General features: G+C 43.4%; 1 protein-coding gene across 3 annotated transcripts in view; it reads left to right on the top strand.

The window, feature by feature from the left end:
• tmc3 (transmembrane channel like 3) overlaps window positions 1–20,499 on the top strand; it is a 76,269-nt gene extending 55,770 nt beyond the window's left edge. For 2 of the 3 annotated variants that reach the window (XM_086195683.1, XM_086195680.1), the window contains 6 exons: window positions 2,126–2,236; window positions 6,138–6,263; window positions 6,578–6,656; window positions 10,944–10,986; window positions 11,078–11,351; window positions 19,331–20,499. In XM_086195683.1, the coding sequence (XP_086051809.1) occupies window positions 2,126–2,236; window positions 6,138–6,263; window positions 6,578–6,656; window positions 10,944–10,986; window positions 11,078–11,351; window positions 19,331–20,324 (1,627 nt within the window). In that variant the 3' untranslated portion in view covers window positions 20,325–20,499. The remainder of the gene's footprint in view (window positions 1–2,125; window positions 2,237–6,137; window positions 6,264–6,577; window positions 6,657–10,943; window positions 10,987–11,077; window positions 11,352–19,330) is intronic. The other variant, XM_086195681.1, reaches the window with a different exon arrangement.
• The last annotated feature ends 2,852 nt before the right edge of the window (window positions 20,500–23,351 follow it).

The following is a 23,351-nucleotide window of genomic DNA, read 5'->3' on the forward strand; positions in this document are numbered from 1 at the left end:
AGACACATATAGACTGTCTCCAACCACACAGCTCTGTTTGAGAAGAACACTCGCTCTCAGCAGGACCAATGCTGGGAGACTTTCGTCGACCAGATTCTGTTAGTGATTGTGCTTTGAAGTATACCTATTACAACTATTTTAACCCCAAAATATGTCTTATTCATGAAATTTCAATGTTTTAATTGATATGAATTCATTACTGGATCAGATCTTTGTGTATGAAACTGAAGTATTGTTACAAGACAGAACTATTCGAAGCATCCATCCATCAATCCATTTTCTACTGCTTATCCTGTTAAGGGTTGCAGGGAGCCTGGAGCATATCCCAGCTGCTTTGAGGCTAGAGGCGGAGTACATCCTGGACAGGTCATCAGTCCATCAAAATGAGTGAAATAATCTTATTTTCAGAGAATGCAGTGGGAATCATGTAAAAAATGATCCATCCATCCATCTATTTTCTATACCACTTCTCCGATCAGGGTCGTGCGGGGATGCAGGAGCCTATCCCAGCCGATATTGGGCGGGAGGCAAGGTACAGCTTGGATGGGTCGCCAGTCCGTCACTGGGCCAGCAGGAGCAATTAGGGTTTCAGTATCTTGCTCAAGGATACTTCAACATGGTCACTGGGGGAAGTAAGGGGAAGAAAGGATCGAACCAGCGACCCTTCGGTTGCTAGATGCCCACTCTACCCCCTAAATAATGATCCCTCCATCCATCCATTTTCTACCGTTTATCCTGTTAAGGGTCACGGGAGGGCTAGAGTCTATCCCAGCAGCCTTCAGGCTTGAGGCGGGGTTCACCCTGGACAGGTCACCAGTCCATCGCAGGGCCAACATATAGAGACAAACAACCATTCACACTCACATCCACACCTATGGTCAATTTAGAGTATCCAATTAGCCTCGTCCCAATTTGCATGTCTTTGGACTGTGGGAGGTAGCTAGAGTCCCCGGAGAGAACCCACGCAGGCACAGGGAGAACATGCAAACTCCACACAGAAAGATCTCGTGCCCCAGGGCTCGAACCCTGAATTTGCTTGCTGTGAAAATATGCCAGAGGGCTCGAGCCGGGGCTTGAACCCAGAACCTTTCTGCGATGAGGCGATAGTGCTAACAACTGCATCACCGTGCTGTCCTTAGATACAAATCATTGGGAAAAAAATATTTTGTTAAAGAGAAGGGGAAATTATGTGTGAGTGAATGTAGATATACTGTAAGAGTATTATGAAGTCAAAATATTATAGGTAATGTGAGTGTTTTGTATTATGTGCATGCATATACATAAGTTTAGCTGAAATGGAGTCTTATGCATAAATATGCAACTGAAAGTCCAAAATGGGTCGGGAAAGCCTACCAAATTAATTAAGGATGGTGTGTTATTCATACACCTTTTAGTGATCCCAGCCAGATTGTGTGTGCTTTGAATATTTCTTTAGTTCCACTTCTCTTGGTAATACTCAACTTGGAGAGTGATATCCCTATTAGAAAATATGCATCATGTAATAGGTAGAAGCATTTTTTTTGTCACTGAGCCCCATTAACGAAATAAAACAAACACATATAACAGTCTTTACCTCGCGGGGAGACTTGGAAAAAAGGAGCCATGAAATCATTCAGGGAAAAGCACATAATGGTATAATGATAATGATATTGCATGATCTTGCAAAACCTTTGTGGGAATGGGGATATTGTGAGAGTACAGATTCAAAACACATTTATGAATGGAGGCATTGGGCGGCACGGTGGTGCACTGGTTAGCATTGTCACCTCACAGCAAGAAGGTTCCAGGTTCGAGTCCCGGCTCGGGCACAGAATCTTTATGTGTTTGCATGTTCTCCCTGTGCCTGCGTGGGTTCTTGGTACTCCGGCTTCCTCCCACAGTCCAAAGACATGCAAATGGGGACGAGGCTAATTAGATACTCTAAATTGACCATAGTGTGAATGGATGTCTGTCTATATGTGTTGGCCCTGCGATGGATTGGCAACCTGTCCAGGGTGAACCCCTCCTCTCCCCCGAAAGCCCCTGGAATAGGCTCCAGCCCCCCGTGACCCTTAACGGGAAATGGATGGATGGATGTTTGCTTACATTTCTACACACATTTGAATGCATATTGTCTCATTTTCAGATCAAACAACTTCTATCTGGCTATGCTGCTCTTCATGCTGTTTCTGTGTATGCTGCCCACCATTTTTGCTATAGTGAGATACAGACCTTCTCAGCACTGTGGGCCATTCAGGTAAAGATTAATGTTACATTTCATAACCAGACTGTGATGAAACTTACACTAGTATGTTTATTACATGCTCAGACACACAGCACCTGGCTGGTGCATAAATAACATTTTCCCCCTTCCTACAGGTAACAGCCAGAACAATGAAAGTTAATCTCCAGAAAGCTAACAACGTTAGCTGAGCATACTGCCAGTAACCACATAGCCATGTGGATTATTCAGCCCCAAGCCAGGCTATATTATGAACTATAACCGGAAAAATCAAAATCTTGGCTTAACTTGGCAGGCATGCTTCTGCATTTGGCTGAGGCTCCCTTGGCTGAGGCTGTGCCCAGCTGGGATTTGCTAAGCCAGTCAAATCAAGTCAGTTTTATTTATATAGTGCCAAATCACAACAAAAGTTGTCTCATGACACTTAACAAGTAGAGTAGGATGAGTACCACACTCCTTCAATGAATTTACACCCAACATTTCTCCATCAGCAAGCACATCCTGCAACAGCAGTGACGAAAACCTTCCTTTTAACAGGCATGAATATCAAGCAGATCCAGGCTCAATCGGAACGGGCATCTGCTTTGACCAGTTGGGGGCAAAGTGAGCAGGAGAGTGGGACAGAGACAAAGACGGATAATAGAAAAACACAGATATACAGAGGGAAAGAGAGGGACAGAGATCAAGAAGGAAAGAAAGGGAAGAGACTGATGGACAGAGAGGGACATGAGCAGCTGATGCTAAGAGTGGCAGTTTGAATATCTTCAGGTCCGTAGCCTCCTCCCGCAGCACCCGGTATCTTGGATGTGGGGAGCCTGAAGGCTCTGGCAAAGAGGCTGAGTTAGTAACACATATGAGTTTGATTTATGTATGACACATACAGGAGGACAGAGAGGAAAAGAGGAGGAGAGAGAAGCCCAGTGTGCCACGGGACATCCCCCAGCAGTCTAAGCCTATAGCATCATATGTAAGGGCTAGTCTAAGCCAGACCTAACTCAACTATAAGTTTAATCAAAAAGGAAGGACTTAAGTCTGCTCTTAAACATAAAGAAGGTGTCTGCATCCCAGACCGAAACTGGGAGAGTGTTCCATATGAGGGGAGCCTGATTGGCTCTGGCTCCCATTCTACTTTTAGAAACTCTTGGGACCACAAGTAACCTGGCATCTTGGGAGAAAAGGGTTCTACTTGGATAATAGTGGACTATGAGCTCTGTCAAATATGAAGGTGCCTGATGGTTGAGGACTTTGTATGTTAGAAGGAGAATTTTAAGTTCTATTCTGAATTTGACAGGAAGTCAATGCAGAGAAGCCAGTCCAGGAGAGACATGGTCTCTTCTACCAGTTCTAGTCAACATGCAAGCAGCAGCATTTGGGACCAGTTGAAGAGTGTTTAGAGACTTATTGATACAGCCTAAGAGGAGGGAGTTGCTGTAATCCAGCCTGGAAGTGACAAAAGCATGGACTAGTCTTACTGCATCCTTTTGAGACAGGATGTGTCTGATCTATGTCGATGTTATATTAATGAAAGAAACAGTCCTGGAGATTTGCTTAATGTGGGAGTTAATGGACAGATCCTGATCAAAGATAATCTTTAGGTTCCTTACGATAGTGCTGGGGGCCAGTAATGCCATCCAGGGTACCCATCTCAGTGGATAGGGTGTTCCTAAGATGTTTTGGGCCCAGCACAATAACTTCAGTTTTATGAGAGTTTAATAAAAGAAAATGATGGTTCATCCATGTTTTTATGTTCTTTAGACAGGTCTCCAGTTCAGTCAGCTGATTTGTTTCATGTGGATGCATTCATACGTACAGCTGCACGTTGTTTGCATAACTGTGAAAATTAATCAAGTGTTTCCTTATTGTGTGACCTAGTGGAAGCAGATACAAAGTGAAGAGGACTGGTCCAACCACGGATCCTTGTGGAGCACCAAAAGTGACTAACCATGCAGTGGAATTATCGTTAGCAAGTACAAACTGTGACCAACCCAGTGAATATGACCTAAACCAGTTTTGTGCTGTTCCTTTAATGTCAATGACATGTTCCAGTCTGTGTTGTTGTCGCAACAGGCGGCGGGTGGACCAAGCAAGCAGACACAGGGTTAGCTCGGAAACACAATTTATTTGAATACTGGGGGGTGAATGGTGGAGGGAGGACGGTGCTGCTGGAGGTTCCGCAGGACAAGTGACGGTGGGGAGAGACAAAAGAGGAGGTCCAGGATGAAGGCACAGTGAGGACTGAGGTCAGGGTGGGAGCGGGTCCTTGAGACAGCTGACTGGCACGGCCAGGGTGGGTGTAACAGTTGTAGGATATGATGGTCAATGGTATCAAAAGCTGCATTAAGATCTAATAAGACCAGCACAGAGATGAGTCCCTCATCTGATGCCAATAAGAGGTCGTTATTAACTTTGGCTAGTGCTGGTTCTGTGCTATGATGACTCCTGAAACCTGACTGGAAATCCTCCAATAAGCTGTTGCTGTGGAGAAAGTCATGGAGCTGTTTAGCGACTGCTTTCTCCAGAATTTTGGCGAGAAAAGGAAGATTTAATATTGGTCTGGATCCAGAGTTGTTTTTTGAAAAGGAGTTGAATTACTGCTACTTTAAAGGAGTGCGGGACATAACCACATAACAGGGATACATTGATAATATCTGAGATAGGGTACTAACTAGGGGTAGTGAGTCTTTAAGCAGCTTAGTTTTCAACCATATGTTTAGAGGAGGAAATTATTGTACTAAGCTCATGAAGGTTAATGGGAGAAAAACTATCAAGGAGTATGTCTGGTCTTGCAGCTGCCTCTAAGGTTTCTGGAGTTATCGGTGCTGTGCTGATGGCAGGGGAAGAAGAATTTTCTCTCTCAATAAATAGGATGCTGTCATTAAAGAAGTCCATGAAAGAGGGCACCATCACTCTTCACAACTGGCTTGGATACCTCCAAGATCTGTCAGCTAGGTGGAAGGAGGCTGGTGTGAGCTTGCCAGTGATCTGCCATGGTGCAGACCAGAAGGAGACAAACCTATGGTCACGGCTTGGGCAGTGAATCAAGACTCACGCCAGTACTGTGAGGAGGGGAGGCTTCGCCCTCCATCTCTAGGTTTGAAGTTTCATATGATATCAAAGATACCTGATCTGTCTGCTCCAGTCAGGTGTTGCTTCTGGTGTCACCTCTGCTGGCAATTACAGCTGATCCAGAGGAAGATACACCTGGAAACCCATTATCAAAAATGCAGGGTATATGCGTGTTGTGCAGGGAGATGTCACGTGGTCAGGCGACAGGGCATGCAGCAGTGAATATGACATGGGAAAACCATTTCTAAGTGAGCTTTAATCCTGTTTTTTCAGTGTCCGGTTGAACCTTTCCACGCCTTTGTTTGCCTCTGGTTGGCAAAATGTAGCATGAATGTCGGCAAGTCCCCTGTCCTCCACAAAAGTTGCAAACTTGGCCAAGTTGCACGGGAGGTTATTATCCATAGTGAGGCTGTTAAGGATCCCCAACTGAGAAAACAGAGAGGCGAGAAAATCCATGACCACCCTAGCTATAGCTGATCCAGTGGTGACCACTGCATGCCTCTTTGAGTGGCGGTCATAAGCAATGATGAGGAAGTGGTGATGCTGTAAGAAGCTGTGCAGTCTTTACAGATGACCACTTGAACGTGGTCCTGGGGGATGGGCAGTCACCACAATGGCTGTTGTTTATCCCTTTTCAGCACATCAGTAATGCCTGTCAAACATGCCTGCCAGAGGAGTTATTTCCTTCAGTCTTTTAAGATTTACAAAATTACTGTATGTGTTATGATGGTGCTTGATCGCACTGCAGATTACAGGTGATTGCAAGGAAAAAATACCAAGTACACTTGTTAAATCTGTCACCCCAGTCAATATTTTATCAATGTTAAAGTGTAATAAATGTGTCTTGCAGTGGTCAAGAGAAGATTTATGACATCATTTCAGAGACAGTGGCCAGTGACTTCCCCCTGTGGTTCAGTAAAGTGATGAGTTACATCACTAGCCCTGTTGTGGTGCTACCAGCGCTGCTGCTGTTGTTGTAAGGCCACCCCACACACACACCCACACACCCTTGTGCAATCTTTGTGGGGACCTTCACTGACATACTGTAGTGTATTCCCAGCCCCTCACCCTAACCATCACAATTAAATGTCTGACCCTAAACCTAACCATAACTTAATTTTAACCCTGAACCTAAAACCAAGTCTTGACTGTCCTCGTTTTCAAAAATTGTCATCACATTGTGAAATATGTACACTGTTCCTTACATATCAAGTACAAGAACACACACACACTTTTTAGTATGGTACATGTCAAACTTTCATTGTCTTTTGAATTTTCTGTGTTTTTCAGCATGCTGATATATTATCTGCAGGCCATTGCCAGATCCCTTAAATTTACCAACAACCAGTTGAGGATGCAGCTCCAGACTGTAAGTTCCTGTACAATTACCTATTGCATTATTATATCATTTTCTAGTACTGGGTGAAAAGTAAAACCCAAGATGTCTTGTTACAGCTTGTAGCCTACACACTATACTGTGTACTATAAATGTTAATGACTTGTATATGTAGTAGGAGCTTAATCATAGGTATGCTGACGTAATACTAAATCAAAAATACTAAACACAAAACACATACAGTGTTTAAAGGAGATGTCAAGAGCACCATGCACAGAACAGGTGGACACAAATGCACATACACAGATCAGGTTGAGACAAAAGGGCAAGTTTATTCCAGTCAGGGTTCATTACACAGTTAGTCAGCCCAGGGGTGCAGGCAAGGGTATCCAAGGGTCCAGAGGCAAAAAGGCAAGGTTGAAAAAAACAAGCAAGGTCAAACTCAAATAGACTGTGATTATGACAAATGCGATGAGGGAATGCTGGGACGAGGACTGTCAAGTACAATGAACTGGCACAAGACAGTGAGAGACACAAGATTAAATACAAGAGGTACTGAGGGATGATGGGAAACAGGTGTGATGAGATGGTGGAACAGGGTGCAGGAGGTGAAACAGAGACAAAAGGTAGTGATTTCAAAATAAAACAGGAAGGACAAGACATAAAACATGAAATGAGCAGACATAAATGGAAACTTCACAGACATGACAGTACCCACCTTTAGGGACCGGCTCCTGAAGGCCCAGGTGCTTGAGGTTGTGTGGTGTGAAAATCACGGGTAAGTGAGGGGTCAACAAGAAAATGTGAGGGGATCCAAGATCACGTCTCTGGTCCATACCCCTCCCAGTCAATGAGATACTGGAATCCCCAGCCACGACGACAGGCAGGCAAGAGCTTCCTGAAAGTTAACAGCAGCCCGTCAATGCACCATGGATGTGGAGGGGGCCTGGCTGGAGGGCAAAACTGGCAGTTGTGCATGGGCTTGACATGACTGACTTGGAAAGTGGGGAGAACATGTATAGACTTGGGGAGACGAAGATGAGCTAGCATGATTCCACCCTGAGTTGCAGGTTTTTGGTTGAGAGCCAAACTTTGACCCAGGATATAATTAGGAGCTGATGACCTCTTTATCTGCCTTAGCCTTGTAGGTGGATTGCTGCAGGTCCTCTTGCAGTGGCCAACCATTAACAAATCCTGACGGGAACAGTGCAGTCGAGGTCTGGAGGGATAAAGAGAGTGGGTGACCATGAACAATATGGAAGGGAGAAAAACTGGATAATGTAGAGGGTAATGAATAATGTGCTAGTTCTATCCAAACCAGTTGAGAAGACCAGGTGTCATTGCATTGGGATGCTGTGATGTGGAGTCCTTTTTTATGTTCTTGATTGAGTTGCTCTGTTTGAAGTCCAGTGACAAATCTATGGAGATGTGTGACCAAGGGCACTTGGGTACAAGGAGTGGTGATACCCACCTCAGCCTTGACTGTTTTCAGCAATAACTGGTGGTACAGATACGTCGATACGATACTCTTTAACATTAAAACCCTATGGACCAGTAAATCAGAGGGCTAAATTCGCTACAGGAGAAAGGGGTATTTGAAATTGTAATGAGTGACAAGTTAAGGATTCAATTGACAACAGGTAGGTTTTTGTGTATTGAATTATATTGGTAAAAGCTAGAAAAGTTTAAAAAAAAAAGAAAAAGAAAACAGTGTCCATTTACAGATAAGCTTAGTCACAATGTTTCACAAATTATACCCAAAATAAATAAAAAGGTCGCAGTCCTTGTTGGGTGGCTCGCCACAACCACTGGGCTTTGCCTTCTACCTGACAGAGCAGGGAAGAACCCAGCAGAAGAAAATCTTCATCTTGAACCATGGAAAAGAAAAGACCCAGCCAGAAACTCAGCAGTATTTAAACACACACTTCTTCAGATTAAATGTCACCCACACGGCTCATCAGCAGTCCAGCTCTCAAGTTCCTCGCATCCTCTAAAAGCACGGTCCGCAACTCGACCCACAGGAAAAAAGAAAGAAAGGACTCCGGTCTCCGCGCCGAATTAAAACAGCATCCGTCTTCCCAAAATCTTGCTCTCTTACACCAAAAGCTCGTTCTAGCTGCAGTGAAATGTCCGCGTGCCGCTACTTCGTTCAAGACCGGAAGAGAGAGAGAGAGCGGAAGGAGACCCCTGACCTTGACGCGTCTGATCTGTTACGTTGCATCAAGTGAACTCCGCATGTCACCCGAATCTTTTACTACACTTTTTTTTATTTTAAAGGCACATTCACATGAAATAAAACACCCTTTTTAACAGATATAATAATTTGTGTATTATTAATGTTTTTAACCTATTTATTGACCTTTTTAATATTTTTAACCATGAACTAATTTATTTATTCCATGTAAAATCATTTTAGGCTTATTTATTTAATCAACCTTGATGTTTTTGTATTTATTTATTTAATAAATTGAGGAATCTGGACTTTTCCAAATAGAGCCTAGTAACCTGGGTTACAGTGGCATGAGCTCCCCCTGTGGTCTCTGATAGGATGCTTTAAAAGTAGCGCAAGCAGAGCAAGCGCTGACGTAGTTAGTGATGTCATCTTTTATCTTGGGTCACCAAAAACACTGTTGTACCATATGTAGGGTCCTAAGGATCCCTGGGTGGCAAACTATCTCGTTGGTGTGGCCCCAATGTATAACTTCTGCCCTGAGTGATGGGACGATGAAGAACTTGTCCTCAGAACACTCCGGGGGGACATGAACATCGACACAAGCAGCCCTAACCTTGTCCTCAACCTTCCAGGAGAAGGTGGATAAGAAGCATAACTCTGGGAGTATTATCTGAGGGGCCTCATTGGAACTGTCCAGGTCAAAGATATGTGAAAGGGAGTTGGGTTTTGTAAAATAAACATTCAACATTTGACATGCAATATTCAAGAATTTAAGGAACTGATGGTATTTACTGAGGAAGTCCAGTATCGTGCACATAGTGGAATGTGCAGAGACCTTGAGACCTTGAGACCTTGAGTTCTATGAGTTCGCTGAGGGTTGGTGTAAGGGAATGGGATGTGTGGGGGTGGCAGAGTCCGTGGGGGGGAGCGGCAACATGATGTCAGTTCCTGAGGGAGGGGTCAGAGCCAGGAGGGAGTTGAGCCTCTGGACCGCCTGGTGGAAAAAGCTGTCCTTGAGCCTCCTGGTTTTGGCCCATAGATTTTGCAGTCTCCTCCTTGATGGCAGCAGGCTGAAGAGGCTGTGGGATGGGTGCGTGGGTTCACCTGCAGTTCTCACCAATGATCCTCTCAGCTGCCCTCATGATGTGCTGCAGAGTCTTGAGGACATGGTGCAGGTGCCGTACCACACGGTGATGCAGCTGGTCAGGATGTTCTTGATGGTGGCTCTATAGAAGGTGAGCATGGTGGGGGGCAAGGCTCTTACTCTTCTCAGTTTCCAGAGAAAATACAGGTGTTGTTGGGCTTTTTTGGCCAGTGATGCAGTGTTGAGGCTCCAGGACAGGCCTTCCGAGATGTGCATACCCAGGAACTTGGTGCTGCTCACAGCTGCTTCCTGCAAAAAGGAGCTGGCATGACCCATTTGCCCACTGTTCATGTACTGTGACCATATATTCCAATGCACCTATAGTAATGGGGATTGGAGCATTGGCAGTGTAAGACAAAAGGTGAAAGATCCACTGATGCACAAAGTGTTTATTTTCAGACACATTTTAACACACTTCCTGTTTTTTTTTCCCCTGCTGTCTGCAGTTGCAATACAGCTGTAAATATAATTGTAACCCAATATATAAAATATCAGTACAGATCTGTTATGGATTAATTATGCATCCATGAATCATCTGCATCTTGTTGATCAGGAGTTGTAGCTCCCAGTCTTAAAATTAAGTTATTCCTCATCTCTGTCATTGTTGTCTACTATTATCTTGGTGCAAACCCACTATTTATTTGCGACATAGATTATAGCAATTCTATGTCACATGGGCAAATTTCACTCAGCAACAAATCTTTATGGACATGTCTGTGGAGTAAAATAATAAGTGCCATAACTTTAGTGAATTGGACCTTGTCATTAGCATGAGCAGGGGATGCACTATTCATGGTGCTATCAGCAGACACAATCCATTGTGAGTTCCCCCATTATGTGTTGGAATCCATTGGAAAATTTCTGATTTTGTCTCCAAATTCTCATCAATCGGATCAGAAATATGGGCATAGACATTGGCATCAACTGCTATAGTTGTCGACTAAAACTGTTGAAATACATCTCATTTTACAGGTGAGGATTAACAGTATTTCAATCCCTTTAGGAACGCACTGAGGACAAGAAGAAAGTTTTCCAGATGGCTGCAGGTAAAGTATCTCTTTAGTGATTGTTCAGGTCTGTTGTGTGTTTTAGAATTTTTCTTTGAATTCTGAGCCTGTGACATTTAACCTTTGACAGCGAGAATACAAGCTCCAGAAGCTGCGGTGGATAAAAAGTTGTGTCAGCAGGAGAGCGATATCACGAGCCAGGAGGCCTCCATGAACACTCCATCTCCACAAAGAAATGGCAGTGTCACAACCTTTCAGTCTCCTGTTCATCGTAGTAACAGCATCCGCACAATCACCCAGTCAGCATCAAGGACAGACTTGAACAGAGGAAGCGGAGCAGGATCCTTCAGAAGTCCCACTGGGTCCATGCTGCCCAAACACAGGCACGACTACACACCAAACAGGTCACACACTGATATTTTGCTACAACCAATACCAATGAACACTGTGCTTTCTGAATATTGAAAATTGGATTTATTTATATCAGGAATGAGTCAAGGCATGGAAAAGGACAAATTTGACTCATGCAGGATTTCACAAAGTGTATGTGTGTTTGTGTCCCTCTCGTCCATCTTTCCCATCAACAACTTCTATACATTTGAATCACACCACCATGCTGTGTAAATATTAATTCAGGGCAGCATGGTGGTGTGGTGGTTAGCACTGTCGCCTCACAGCAAGAAGGTTCAGGGTTCGAGCCCTGGCTCGAGCATTGGGTTTTTCTGTGTGGAGTTTGCATGTTCTCCCTGTGCCTGCGTGGGTTCTCTCCAGGTACTCCGGCTTCCTCCCACAGTCCAGAAACATGCAAATGGGGACTAAGCTGATTGATACTCTAAATTGACTGTAGGTGTGACTTTGAGTGTAAATGGTTGGCCGTCTACATGTGTTGGCCCTGTGATGGACTGGCGACCCATCCAGGGAGAACCCTGCCTCACTCCCGAAGGCTGCTGTGATATGCTCCAGCCCCCCCATGACCCTTAACAGGATTAGTGGTAGAAAATGGATGGATGCGCGTTAATTCAATTGAAACAACATATAGGTTTTTAGCTTTGTTTGAATAAACACAACAGGTCAAAAAGAAAGCAGAGAGAAAGAGCAAGTTGCTAATCTTGTCAGATAGACGACCAAATCACATAAATAGCATTTGTTTCAGTGAGAGTGCAGTCTCAAAGTGCAAAGTCCCTACTTTGTCACACTGAGTGCTCGGATAATCTGATTGCCACTGCTCTCCAGATCAATAGAAAATGACAGCCCTTCTCGGCAAGCAAATGTCCAGGGAAACAGAGAAATGCCATCAAATCTATTGTTATCAGCACTGTGATTGTGAATAGCTGTGCTGTGATGTGGAATAATGGTTTTGTGTGACTGCTGACTTCTTTTCTGGGGAAAAAGTGATGGATTCCACATCCAGGAAGTGGTTGTTTTGTGTTACATGTTATTTTTAAACAACTAGAGCCATCAGTGAAGATTCAGACCACGTAGCCCGGGAGAGAATCTAAGAATCTAAAGCCCCTTTCACACTGCACCAAAACGTGGGTCAACGCAGGTTTTTCAACACTCTGAAAGGGTAAACTCGGCATTTAGACCTGCATAGACCGATTCGCCAAGCGACCCCGGTGTTTAGCGGCTTGGCTCGGCTCGGCTCAGCTCACCTGCACTTTGAAAAAGGCAACCTGCGTCATTTCAGGTTTCACACAACCTTCCTGTTGCATCCTGATTTTTGCTACTGTGCCGATTGTCAGGCTTTGCCTGTAGCTTCTTTGGCTCCCTTCCAGACTCGCCAAAAATGCCATCCTCCTTTGATGCATTAGCGCTCGGACATTGTCCAATCTGCACCGAGTTTGTATGCTTTGCAAAAGAGACAACATTGCAGTGCACGCAACGACAACGCTAACGTTCGACTCGGCAACATCCACGTTGTCGTTTGTTTACTTCTCAGTGTTCCGGCGCACGTTTATGTGAAATGATGACGTTGTCAGCACAATGACATACGACAGAGAAAAACACAGGCATGCAGCCTCACAGCGGAAGGTCAGACGGGTCTTCTGGAAGCTTGAATGCGCCCTAATGCAGAGCAAACACGGGTCCAAAAAAGTAGACAAGTAAGATAAGTTTAAGGTCATCTCCTTCCTTATTCAGTGTGAAAAGGGTGTAAGGAAGGAGATGACCTTAAACTTATCTTAATTGTCCACTGCTGCTGGCCCATTGGCACACACAGGTGATCGGCACCTCAAAGCTCTTCACGGTCTTGCTGCTTCAATGTGTTATAGTCCATAATGATTTACACCGTTGGGCTCCTCATCGAAAGGGACTGATATGTTGGGATATTAGCCCCACTCAAAGTGTTTTCTGGGGCTTGGAGGTCACTCACACGTTAGTGTCAGTTAACTCACAGTATATGTTAGTATCGGCTAAGTAATATGTTAGTATCTGTTGAATAACATGTACAGTAAGTGTGTGGGGGGGGGGGTAGGAAAAAAATGAAAACCGAGAAAAAAAACTTTAAAATATTACCCTGAACAGTGAATGGTCCAACTAGAATTAATCAGTCCTTAAAAACCCAATTGGATTTGATATTTAAAAATGAATATGAATATGTCATAGAAACATATAACTTTATCACAGAACAATCAAATCATAACCTCCCCTTAGTAGCCAGAAATTTGCTGAAAATTAGATCTTGATACCCTACAACTTGCTGGCTGTATTTTGAGAGATACAAGATAGCAATAAATAGCCTTATTCTCACCAGTGAAAATGTCAAGCTTGAGAGAGGTTAAGTCAATTTTATTTGCATTGACCAAATCACAACAGAGCTATCTCATGACACTTTACAAGCAGAGTAGTCTAGCACCTCCCTCCTTCAATTTACACCCAGCAATTCTTCATGAGCAAGCACATCTTGCAACAGCAACGAAGAAAGCCTTCCTTTTATCTGGCAGGAATGTGTGGCAGACTCAAGCTCAATGGGAACGGCCGTTTGCTTTGACTGGTTGGGGAAAATAAATAAATAAGGCTAGAAAGTGGGGGCAAGGACAAAGACATACAAAAGAGGAAAAAGAGGGACGAAGATTAAAAACAGAGAAAGGAGAGAGAGAGAGAGAATGACAAACAGATGCGGACATGAACAGGCTGGAAGAAGAAATGATCGGGGAGAATGGCAAAGGTACGGAAGGCCTACAGCAAACAATGACAACAAGCTAACAATAATGACATCTACAGGTTACTCAAGCAAATTCAGCATTATAATATAATTTTAGTGCTAGCAAATACAACACATACATAATGCTACTAAACCAAAAGCCGCCATATCTGAATCCATGGCATAATCCGGAGGAGCACACAGCTGGGTGAATTTCAGGTGGGTGTTTGCAGTGGTACTTCAGGTTGATGAGGGCCCAGTTTGATGACCTGTTGGCGAGAATCAGTGCCAGGATATCATGGATGGTCACTGTGACTGCAGGCGCCAGGACCGTTGACGTCAGTGACGCCAGGGGAATCTCAATGCTGATAGACTCTCTTGACACGTCATGCAAATTTGCCTCTCAAGTTGAATATTTTCAACTTGTGCATAGACATGAATACGTGAAATTTGCATCATGAAATTTGTGCCATTCATGTAACGTTATTCACGTCATTCGCGCTGCCCAATAACTATAGACTCGAATTTGCGTCTATTCGCCTCTCTACATAGACTTTACATGAAAACTTAATGTATGAAAAATCATGTTGGGTGTGAACACACCTTAATAAGTTGAGCTTCATCCACGCCTCTTTCTCCTCCAGGCAGGTGGTAAGTGTGTGTGTTGGCAGGGGAGTAGAAGACGTTGGGGTTGTTCTCAGATAAAGCTATGTGTCATCGGCATAGCAATGAAATGAAAGACCATGTTTACAGTTGACTTTTCCAAGGGGGGGCATGTAAATGGAGAAGAGGGTAGGGCCCAGCACAGAGCCCTGAGGGACACCACAGGGGACATTGTGGGTGTGAGACTGTGCTTTACTCAGGGCTCTCCTCTGTGGTCTCAGAGTGGGAGGTGGGGGTGTTTGAGGAGGTGATTAATTGTTGAAAATAGTTGTTGCCAGGGCTATTGTTGATTATGGTGGAATAAAATGTGGACAGTGCATCCCTCAGAGCATCTGCATCTTGTGTTCCCTGTATGCTTGTTTGTGGACAGTCAAGCCAGAGGCCTTGAGCTACCGCTCAAAGAATCGCCCAGTTGTTTTCATTTTGCACAGCTCATAGGTGTACCATGGTGCTGAGTGAAAGAATGAGACTGACCTCTGGCAGGTCTCTGGCATTTATTCCAAACAACTTTTCCTTGACCCTAATTAAAACTATCGTGAGTGTAAGAAAAATTTTAAGGAATAAAGAAAAGACAATTGTAATGCTGAGAGAATCTCACTTCCCCTTGACTAAGCAACATCAAGAAGCCACAGCACAGTGCGTCGGCCAATTGAAATTACCTTGCTGACCAGGTTATTTGTAAAAATATGAATTTAATACTTATAACTGGTTCAACTTCAAGTAAAAGAATTTTGTCTCAAAAATTCAATGAAATCTTTGCTCACAACCCCCCCTCCCTGTCTTCGTTGTTAAATTAGGTGATGAACCCAATGGCACGGGCTTTAGCCTGGAGACCAGTAAAGAGTTTTTATTGCAGAGGTGAATTACTTGAGAAGAAAGGGTGTGAAAGAAGGCTCCACTTGAAGCAGAGGCAAGCAGAGGGTTGATCTATTCTTGGGCGTTTGTTGGCAATGAGGCACAGGTAGACAATTGTTACAAAGAGAGATCATGAAGTAAAAAAATTGTGTGGCAAGGTGTTAAATAAAAAACTGATGCTGAAGCAATTATCTGGCAGAGAGGAAAAAAGGCTGCAGCTTAAGTACTGCTGGACAGATGAGTAGATAGTTGGCAGGTGTGCAGCAGGCAAGTCTGCAGTCAGTGAGCTGTGAGATTGAGAGAAGCGTCACATCCACATCACAGAGACACAAGGAGAGACAGACAGGTGGAGACAGAATACACTAGAGAGAAGGGAAGAGGAAAAGACTGAGGTCAAGCCACAAGGTATGGCACTCATTTATCAGTGAAACAAATTTGTTATTGTAGGAAAGGACTGACACATTAATGACTGGCAGGTAAATTAGTCTGCTACAAATCAGTATTGTCAAATCAGCATTTTAACACTGCAGTCTCTTTGACATTTTTACAGCAGCAGTATAATTTTCCCAAATCACCTGTGAGTTTAACATGTTGAAAATTAAAATGTATAGTCATATGAGCATAGGTTATGCCAAATATATGATAGAAAGGAAAAATAAAAATAAATGGTGTTTCCAGCCACCGTGATCATTTATGCACAAGGCTTCATTCATGAACTACATCTCTGACACACTGGAGTGAAATAGCAGTCCTCCTTTAGAGCTTATTTTGTTTTGTTTTGTAAATTCATGTTGTATTGGTGCATTTTGAAGATCAGAGAGGGTACTTAAGTCCGTATTTGTGTCCCAAAGCATAATGAGATCCATCCATCCATTTTCTGTACCACTTATCCATTAAGGGCCGTGGGGCGGCTGGAACCTATCCCAGCTGTCATTGGGCAAGAGGCAGGGTATGATCTGAACAGGTTGCCAGTCCGTCACAGGGCCATCAGGAGCTATTAGGGGCTGAGTATCTTGCTCAAGGATATTTTGACATGGTCACCAGGGGAAGTGAGAAGCAAACAGTAACCCTTCGGTTGCTAGACAGCCACTCTACCTCTGAGCCATGCTGCCCCGGCAGGATGAGATAAATATGTATATAGTCATGTTAATGACCACCACTCCTATAGCAAGATGGAATTTAAATGTTAAGATTTTTCTTCCATTTTGAATTAACTGCGAGCAAGTGGCGCTATTGAGGCCGCTTGAATTCACATTTTTTGATTAAAGGTTTTATTGTCAATTCTCCTTCCACACAACTTGGTTTGGGACGGCACTTGTGTGGACCGACTGCAAACACAGGGAGTTTCCAGTTATTCATCAAATCACCCTCATGCCAATTGAGGGTCGGGTTAACTTTTTTGTTCTACAAAACACTGCTTGAGTATCACTGGAGAGGGTGTTAAAGTAATCTCCCAAACATTTGAAGTGAATGAGATCAATTTTCAAATGTAAAAAAATACTAAAATATATAATGCTCACCTAAAGTAGTCCAGGTGTCTTAAAGTTTTGAGATACTAAGAAAAATGTCACTGATGGGTAGCTGCTGTAACTTGGGAGCCACATGAGCAAAAGGCTTGCATCCAAAGAGTCTGTGTATGGTGTAAACTACATACTTTGGTACATTCTCACCGTACAGCATTTATTCATCTATCCCCTGAACCCACAAGATGCTATGACAATTACTTTGGAAGCCAATTTTAGTCCATTTACTAAGAGCACATTCACACAGGGTGATCCATACTATGCCTAAGGTCCTTTGTCCCCAAAGTCCCCTTCACTTGACTACAGTGATTACACTGTTCTGTGTCTAAACACAGCACATTTTATTGGCCCTGTCATATTTGTAAGAGGTGGCCTTCAGCATTATACTTTTGCACATGCATGGAACATGGACAGTGGCCTGGTGTAGATTGGCCATACATACTCTGAGCGAACTCTGGCAAATGAGATGAAAAAATTGTCAAGAAAACAAGCAATGAGGGTACCTGCCATTTGCTCACCAGCTATATCTTAAACCAAGTAGCATACCTGCAGTTTGGAGTGTTAACTTGTCACCTTTTGATGCAGTCTGTTTGTATTGAGAGCCTGACTTCATCAATCCTGATGCCTGGGACTCCTGACCAAATATCAGGCTCTGTAGTGTATGTTTAAGGCTCAGTGAGGACCAGTGTTGTGCTAGTGACTGAAAAACAGTAATTAGTTATAGTTACTAGTTACTGCAATTCAAAAGCAACTCAGTTACTAACTCAGTTATTAAAACCAAAAAGTAAAGCATTATTATGAAAAGTAACTATTTAGTGACAAAAAAAACTTCAGAACTGTCAACATTGTAAGCTCTGTACAACTTGACATGCATTTTCATCACTGAACTGAACTCTGCTAAGCAATATGGTCTATATTTATACAAACACTAAGATGTTTCAAAGTGATTGATTTATTGATTAACTTTAGCCTGGCTAGCAGTAGCACTCCCTCGTTGAAAAGAACAACTCAGGCGCTGTAGCTTAGGTGCACGAGATGAGGTGACATCTGTGTCGGTATCTGTGCCGGTCCCTGACCCGCTAGCTTTAGCAACAAGTTTCGTCGCCGCCGCATGCTGCATGCCTAGATGCTGCATGCCTAGATGCTGCATGCCTAGATGCTGCATGCCTAGATGCTTTAATAGATTAGAGTTGCTGTTTGCAGCCGCAGAGAGGGTCTTAGTTCCGAGACATAAGTTGCATTTAACATAAAAATTTTTCTCCTTCTGCTCAACGAAGGAGAAGTAGTGAGCGTACTTCCACGTGAAGAAACTCGCCCTTGGTTCCACCATGATGTCTTGCACGTTCTTGCTGTTATAAACAAACGCGCCCCCACAGTGCTGCTCACTCTCCTCCTGTCTCTTGCACTTCCCCCAAGCCCCCCCGACACAGGAAGTAAACACAGTGGCTCAGCCGAGATAGTAAAATAACATAAAATAAACTAATAAACGGATCGTTTAGTAACTATAACTGAGTTATTGAATTTTAAAAATAATGCGTTCGATTATTAGTTACTGCCAAAGTTACTTTTTTGGGAGTAACTAATAAGGCAGTAACTAATAACGTAGTAACGCGTTAGTCCCAACACTGGTGATGACACGTGTGAAGTTTGCCCTCAGGGCAGGTAAGGCCTGGAGCAATGCAAGTGGAGGCCAGCAGAAGAGTTTGGAAGAGGGGTAATAATGCTTCAGCATGATAGATGAAAACCAGGCTCAAATTGCTGTTACTCTGTGATATTGGAAATTTGACAAGGATTTTGTTCGAAAAAATACAAATTTCTTTCTAAATGCTTTCCATGACAAAATAATATTCAGTGTGCAAAAATGAAGTTTGAAGTTATTGAAATACCTCTGACCATGAGAAAGGTCAAAGTTCAAACTGTAAATACTAGCTTTAATGTATCTAAGGGTATTATACAGATTTGTGTCCATTTTGATATTTTGATATCAAATGGTATTTATTAAAATAATTTGGAGTTTTTGAATTAGGGTTTACAAATTTCCATGTCACTACTGGTTTGCATTTATTTCAGTAAATGAAATTCTGTTTTATTATCCATCAAAGAAAAATACTGCCAGTGCTTTTCAATTGTGTTATCAAAAACAAGGCTAACACACATTCATATTCAGTTTTTGTCTATGTGTTGTCGTTCTTCCACACAGGCCCCCACCTTTTCTTGGATGCCCTAGTGGTCCATGCAGATCAAAGTCTTATCACCACATGGCATTCAATCCCACAGCCCAGTATGTGGACAACATCCACTCTGACCCCCTGTATAGGAAGACCATATGCTCCATACACCCTGTTGAAGCTGCAGGGATTATTACTGCTCAGAGTTATGGAGGACGCCGTGGCCATGCTACCCGCTATGTGATTGTCAATGAACATGAGCCAAGGAAGAAGCTGTTGCGATCAGCCACACGGATCCCACGCCATTATCTGATGGAGGAGCCTGCAGAGATTCTGGAATTATACCCATGCAACATCAAACAACGCTACAACCCTCGAACACCACACCACCAGCCACATCCTTATAGGTCAAACCCATCCCAACAGCATTTGAGTGAAGATGATGGGGGGAAAGGCAAGAAAAGGATGTCATTGGGGAAGGGTCATCGCCCTCATTCTCTCTCTGACCTCCACCGCCCAGCACACTTCTATATTGGTGACCGTGTAGAGAGCCACATGTCCATGGCTAAAGACAGCCATCCAGCTCGCGAAAGGTATGGAACTCAAGAGGATGATGAGGATGGGAATGGTGATGGAGAAATGGAATGGAGAGATTTAAAGGCAAATTCCCGGTCCCGGGCCAGTATAAGAGGAGCAGACCCTGTTCTGTTTCGAAACAGACACCACATTAATTCTCCTGGAAGACACCGTCAGTCCCCAGCCAGAGCAAGGCAGGTGGAGCAGTATGTTAAGCCCAAGACAAGACCGAAGCTGGAGCCACCACTTACTGAATCGGACTCAGCCTCCTTAGCCTCTAGCAGTGACCAGCAGAACAGTAGTACTGACCAGTATATTCAGGTCATCCACAACAAGGAGCGCTATGACAAGTCTGACTCTCGGCAAGGAAAGCTTGGCAGAAAGAAGTCTAAAGCAAGCTTTGATTACAATGTATCTGACTCAAATGACCTGTTCTGTTCCAATGTATGAAATCATTGATAAATGTATCCTGTCAATATTATATACTATTATTTCATCAACAGCACAAAGTATACATCCATATTTATGTTTTTTCCTCAGATATGTGGTCAATGTGTCATTGTAACAGTGTATAGTAATAAAATGAGACCATTAAGGGTCTAGTTAGACTACTTTAAATACTCAAATTCACCCATGCAGTTGGAATAAAATAATTCATCATTCTACTCTGCAGCATTCTTTTTTGTGCAGATATTCGTGTTGTAAGTTCCACAAAAAGAGGTAATTTACACTCTGAGTCTGTTGCTGTGGTTACTTACTCTGTGAACCAAACCTGCTCGCTGGCAGGTTTTATTAAATTATCTCCTCCCTCCTGCTGAGTTGTTAGACGTGGGGTGTCATGTTCTCCGAGATCCTGTAGATCTTGAAGCGGAATTAATAACATAGCCTTGCATGTTAGATCATGGATCGATATTTTGTAATTGCCAGATGAATTTTTTTACTGAGCAGTACCGTTTTCCGTCTCGCTCCATCAACTATTTCAACAACATTCTCTGGCCATACATTTGCAATGCCACACACTTAGGACACACTCTGAGTTAAGAGCAAATGCTTTTTGCTACTCTCTGTTTTGTTTTTTGTTTTTTTGCATGCAATGCAGAGCAAGCTGCGCACGGTGGTGCAGTGGTTAGCACTGTCACCTCACAGCAAGAAGGTTCCAGGTTTGAGTCCCGGCTCGGGCACGGAACCTTTCTGTGTGGAGTTTGCATGTTCTCCCCGTGCTTGTGTGGGTTTTCTCCGGGTACTCCGGCTTCTTTCTACCGTCCAAAGACATGCAATTGGGGACTAAGCTGATTGATACTCTAAATTGACCGTAGGTATGAATGTGAGTGTGAATGGTTGTTTGTCTTTGCATGTTGGCCCTGCGATGGACTGGCGACCTGTCCAGGGTGTACACCTCCTCTCGCCTGTATCTGCTGGGATAGGAGATGCAGAGCATATGGAGAGTAGTAAGAAAACGCTTGCTCCGCATGTTTGCAGTGTTCCCGGGGCACAAACCTGTACCAGACAAGAGGAATTCCACAGGATTGCAGGTGAGTGATGTAGCAATCATTCTGCTGAATTTAACAGCTACATTTTAAATTATAGTCTGTTGATGATGTTCTGCTGTAACCTCTGACCTACATCAGTAATGCGGTTTTATTTTGTAGGGCTTCTTAATGTAATTGGGTGCATCAGTGGCGCACACATTCCTGTAACTGCTCCCTCGTTGAAAAATATGAAGTCACTCCACAACATCAATGTGCAGGTACAATGACTACTGTCTTATAATCACAGACACTATACATAATAATATATTGCAACTAACATCGCAATATCTACACTGTCAAGATCATGTAATGCAGCATCCCTCATCACAAATGTTGAGTCCCAGCTCTGTGCATGACTCAGGTCTATCGGGAGTGTACCTGAGCAACAGGTTTGCACATGGAAGGCAAAGCATTTTATTAGATGCATCTTATAAGTCCTTCATTGGTAACTGTAAGCATAAGGATGGCACTAAATTTTACAATACTAAATGCAGCATGAACCTGGTATAATTAGCATTACCATGAACCTGGTATATTTACTGAACATCTCACTGTGTTAATCTGTGTGGCAGAGGTAGATGGCCCCTCCTCCTTGTGGTCAGACGCACTGTTAAAAAGGATACGAATGTGCAGGTTGTTCATGCTTTCATTTTGTATTCACATCACTTCAGTGTACATGACAAACTCCAACTTCCACACAAGAAAGTAAAAAAATGTGGAGAGGAAGAGAACGCTCATTGGCTACCATATAATATTAGGATGTATAGACTTTACCTCTATGAGTCCCTGTCCATGGCAGCAGACACCGTGTCTTCATCATCACCACCACCACCAACATCCTGATGAAGAAGACAAGCTTTCTGTTTCAACAACATGTGGCAACATCTGTGGAGTATTGAGTACTCAGAACTACAGGGTTCTGTTGAAGCAGCAATCAACAAGGCAAGGCAAGGCAATTTTATTTGTAGAGCCTGTTTTCACAAACAGTTTGTCTCAAAGGGCTTCACATGGCATCATAACAACATCCTCTGCCCTTAGACCCTCACATCGACTGAGGAAAAACTCAAAAAGGCAGATAACACCATCAGCAACTGTTGGGACAAATGAAATATCTGAAACAGATATGACTAGAGATGTCTTCAGCCAACGGTCTCCCGGTGTTCTGGCTCTTCAGCAGCTGTGGCAGGTCGGGTGGTGGCCCTCCACCCCTTTTGCGGGCCTCTGCCATCTTTCTGTTGGCTGAGTAGAACTCACCTGTTCATCTACTAAACTGGACACAGCTACTACACATAGAAATGCCTCTGAATGATACGTATGTAATTGTGTAATATGTCAGATAAGATTACAACCGACGTGAGTTACAATCAAGGACCTGTGTGTAAGCTAATCATGGCTCACCTGTTAGAATTATGTTTTCATATTTAATTTTCTGTTGCTGCCTAGTGTGCTTTACGCCTGTGAGATTGCACCTAAACAAAGACAATAAAATTTCATTCAATACCTGAACGTCACTGTTTTCACCTGTAATACAATAAGACAGTGTGGTTAAACGTTACATGAATACTACATTAACTTACGTGTTGAATCGGGCTGCAGTTGTCTCCCACGCCAATTGTCCCTCCGTAGCCACTGCAATTGTGTAGCTTTCCTTTTGAAATATGAGCTCATACTCGCCATATGCACGCATTAGTACGTCCAAATCACGCGGGGTGAAGTAAGTAAAGTAAGTCTGTTTTTGCTTCTTTTGCCATAGTTACTCGTAGTATCGATGCTCCATTGATGATGGGTTTTTATTGGCGTCATGCATGCGCTTAGCAAAATCTTAACATGCTCTGAGTTGACTGAATTAACTCAGATCAGCTGTTCTGGAACCGAAAACTCAGTTTTCCTTTTAGGGTTCAAACAACTCAGTGCTCAGGAATAAACACTGAGTTTATTGAGCCCGCTT

This window comes from Aulostomus chinensis, chromosome 23 (assembly GCF_037954235.1).
Source record: "Aulostomus chinensis isolate RoL2024-O1b breed Wild chromosome 23, RoL_Achi_v1.0, whole genome shotgun sequence".
Classification (NCBI taxonomy): Eukaryota; Metazoa; Chordata; class Actinopteri; order Syngnathiformes; family Aulostomidae; genus Aulostomus; species Aulostomus chinensis.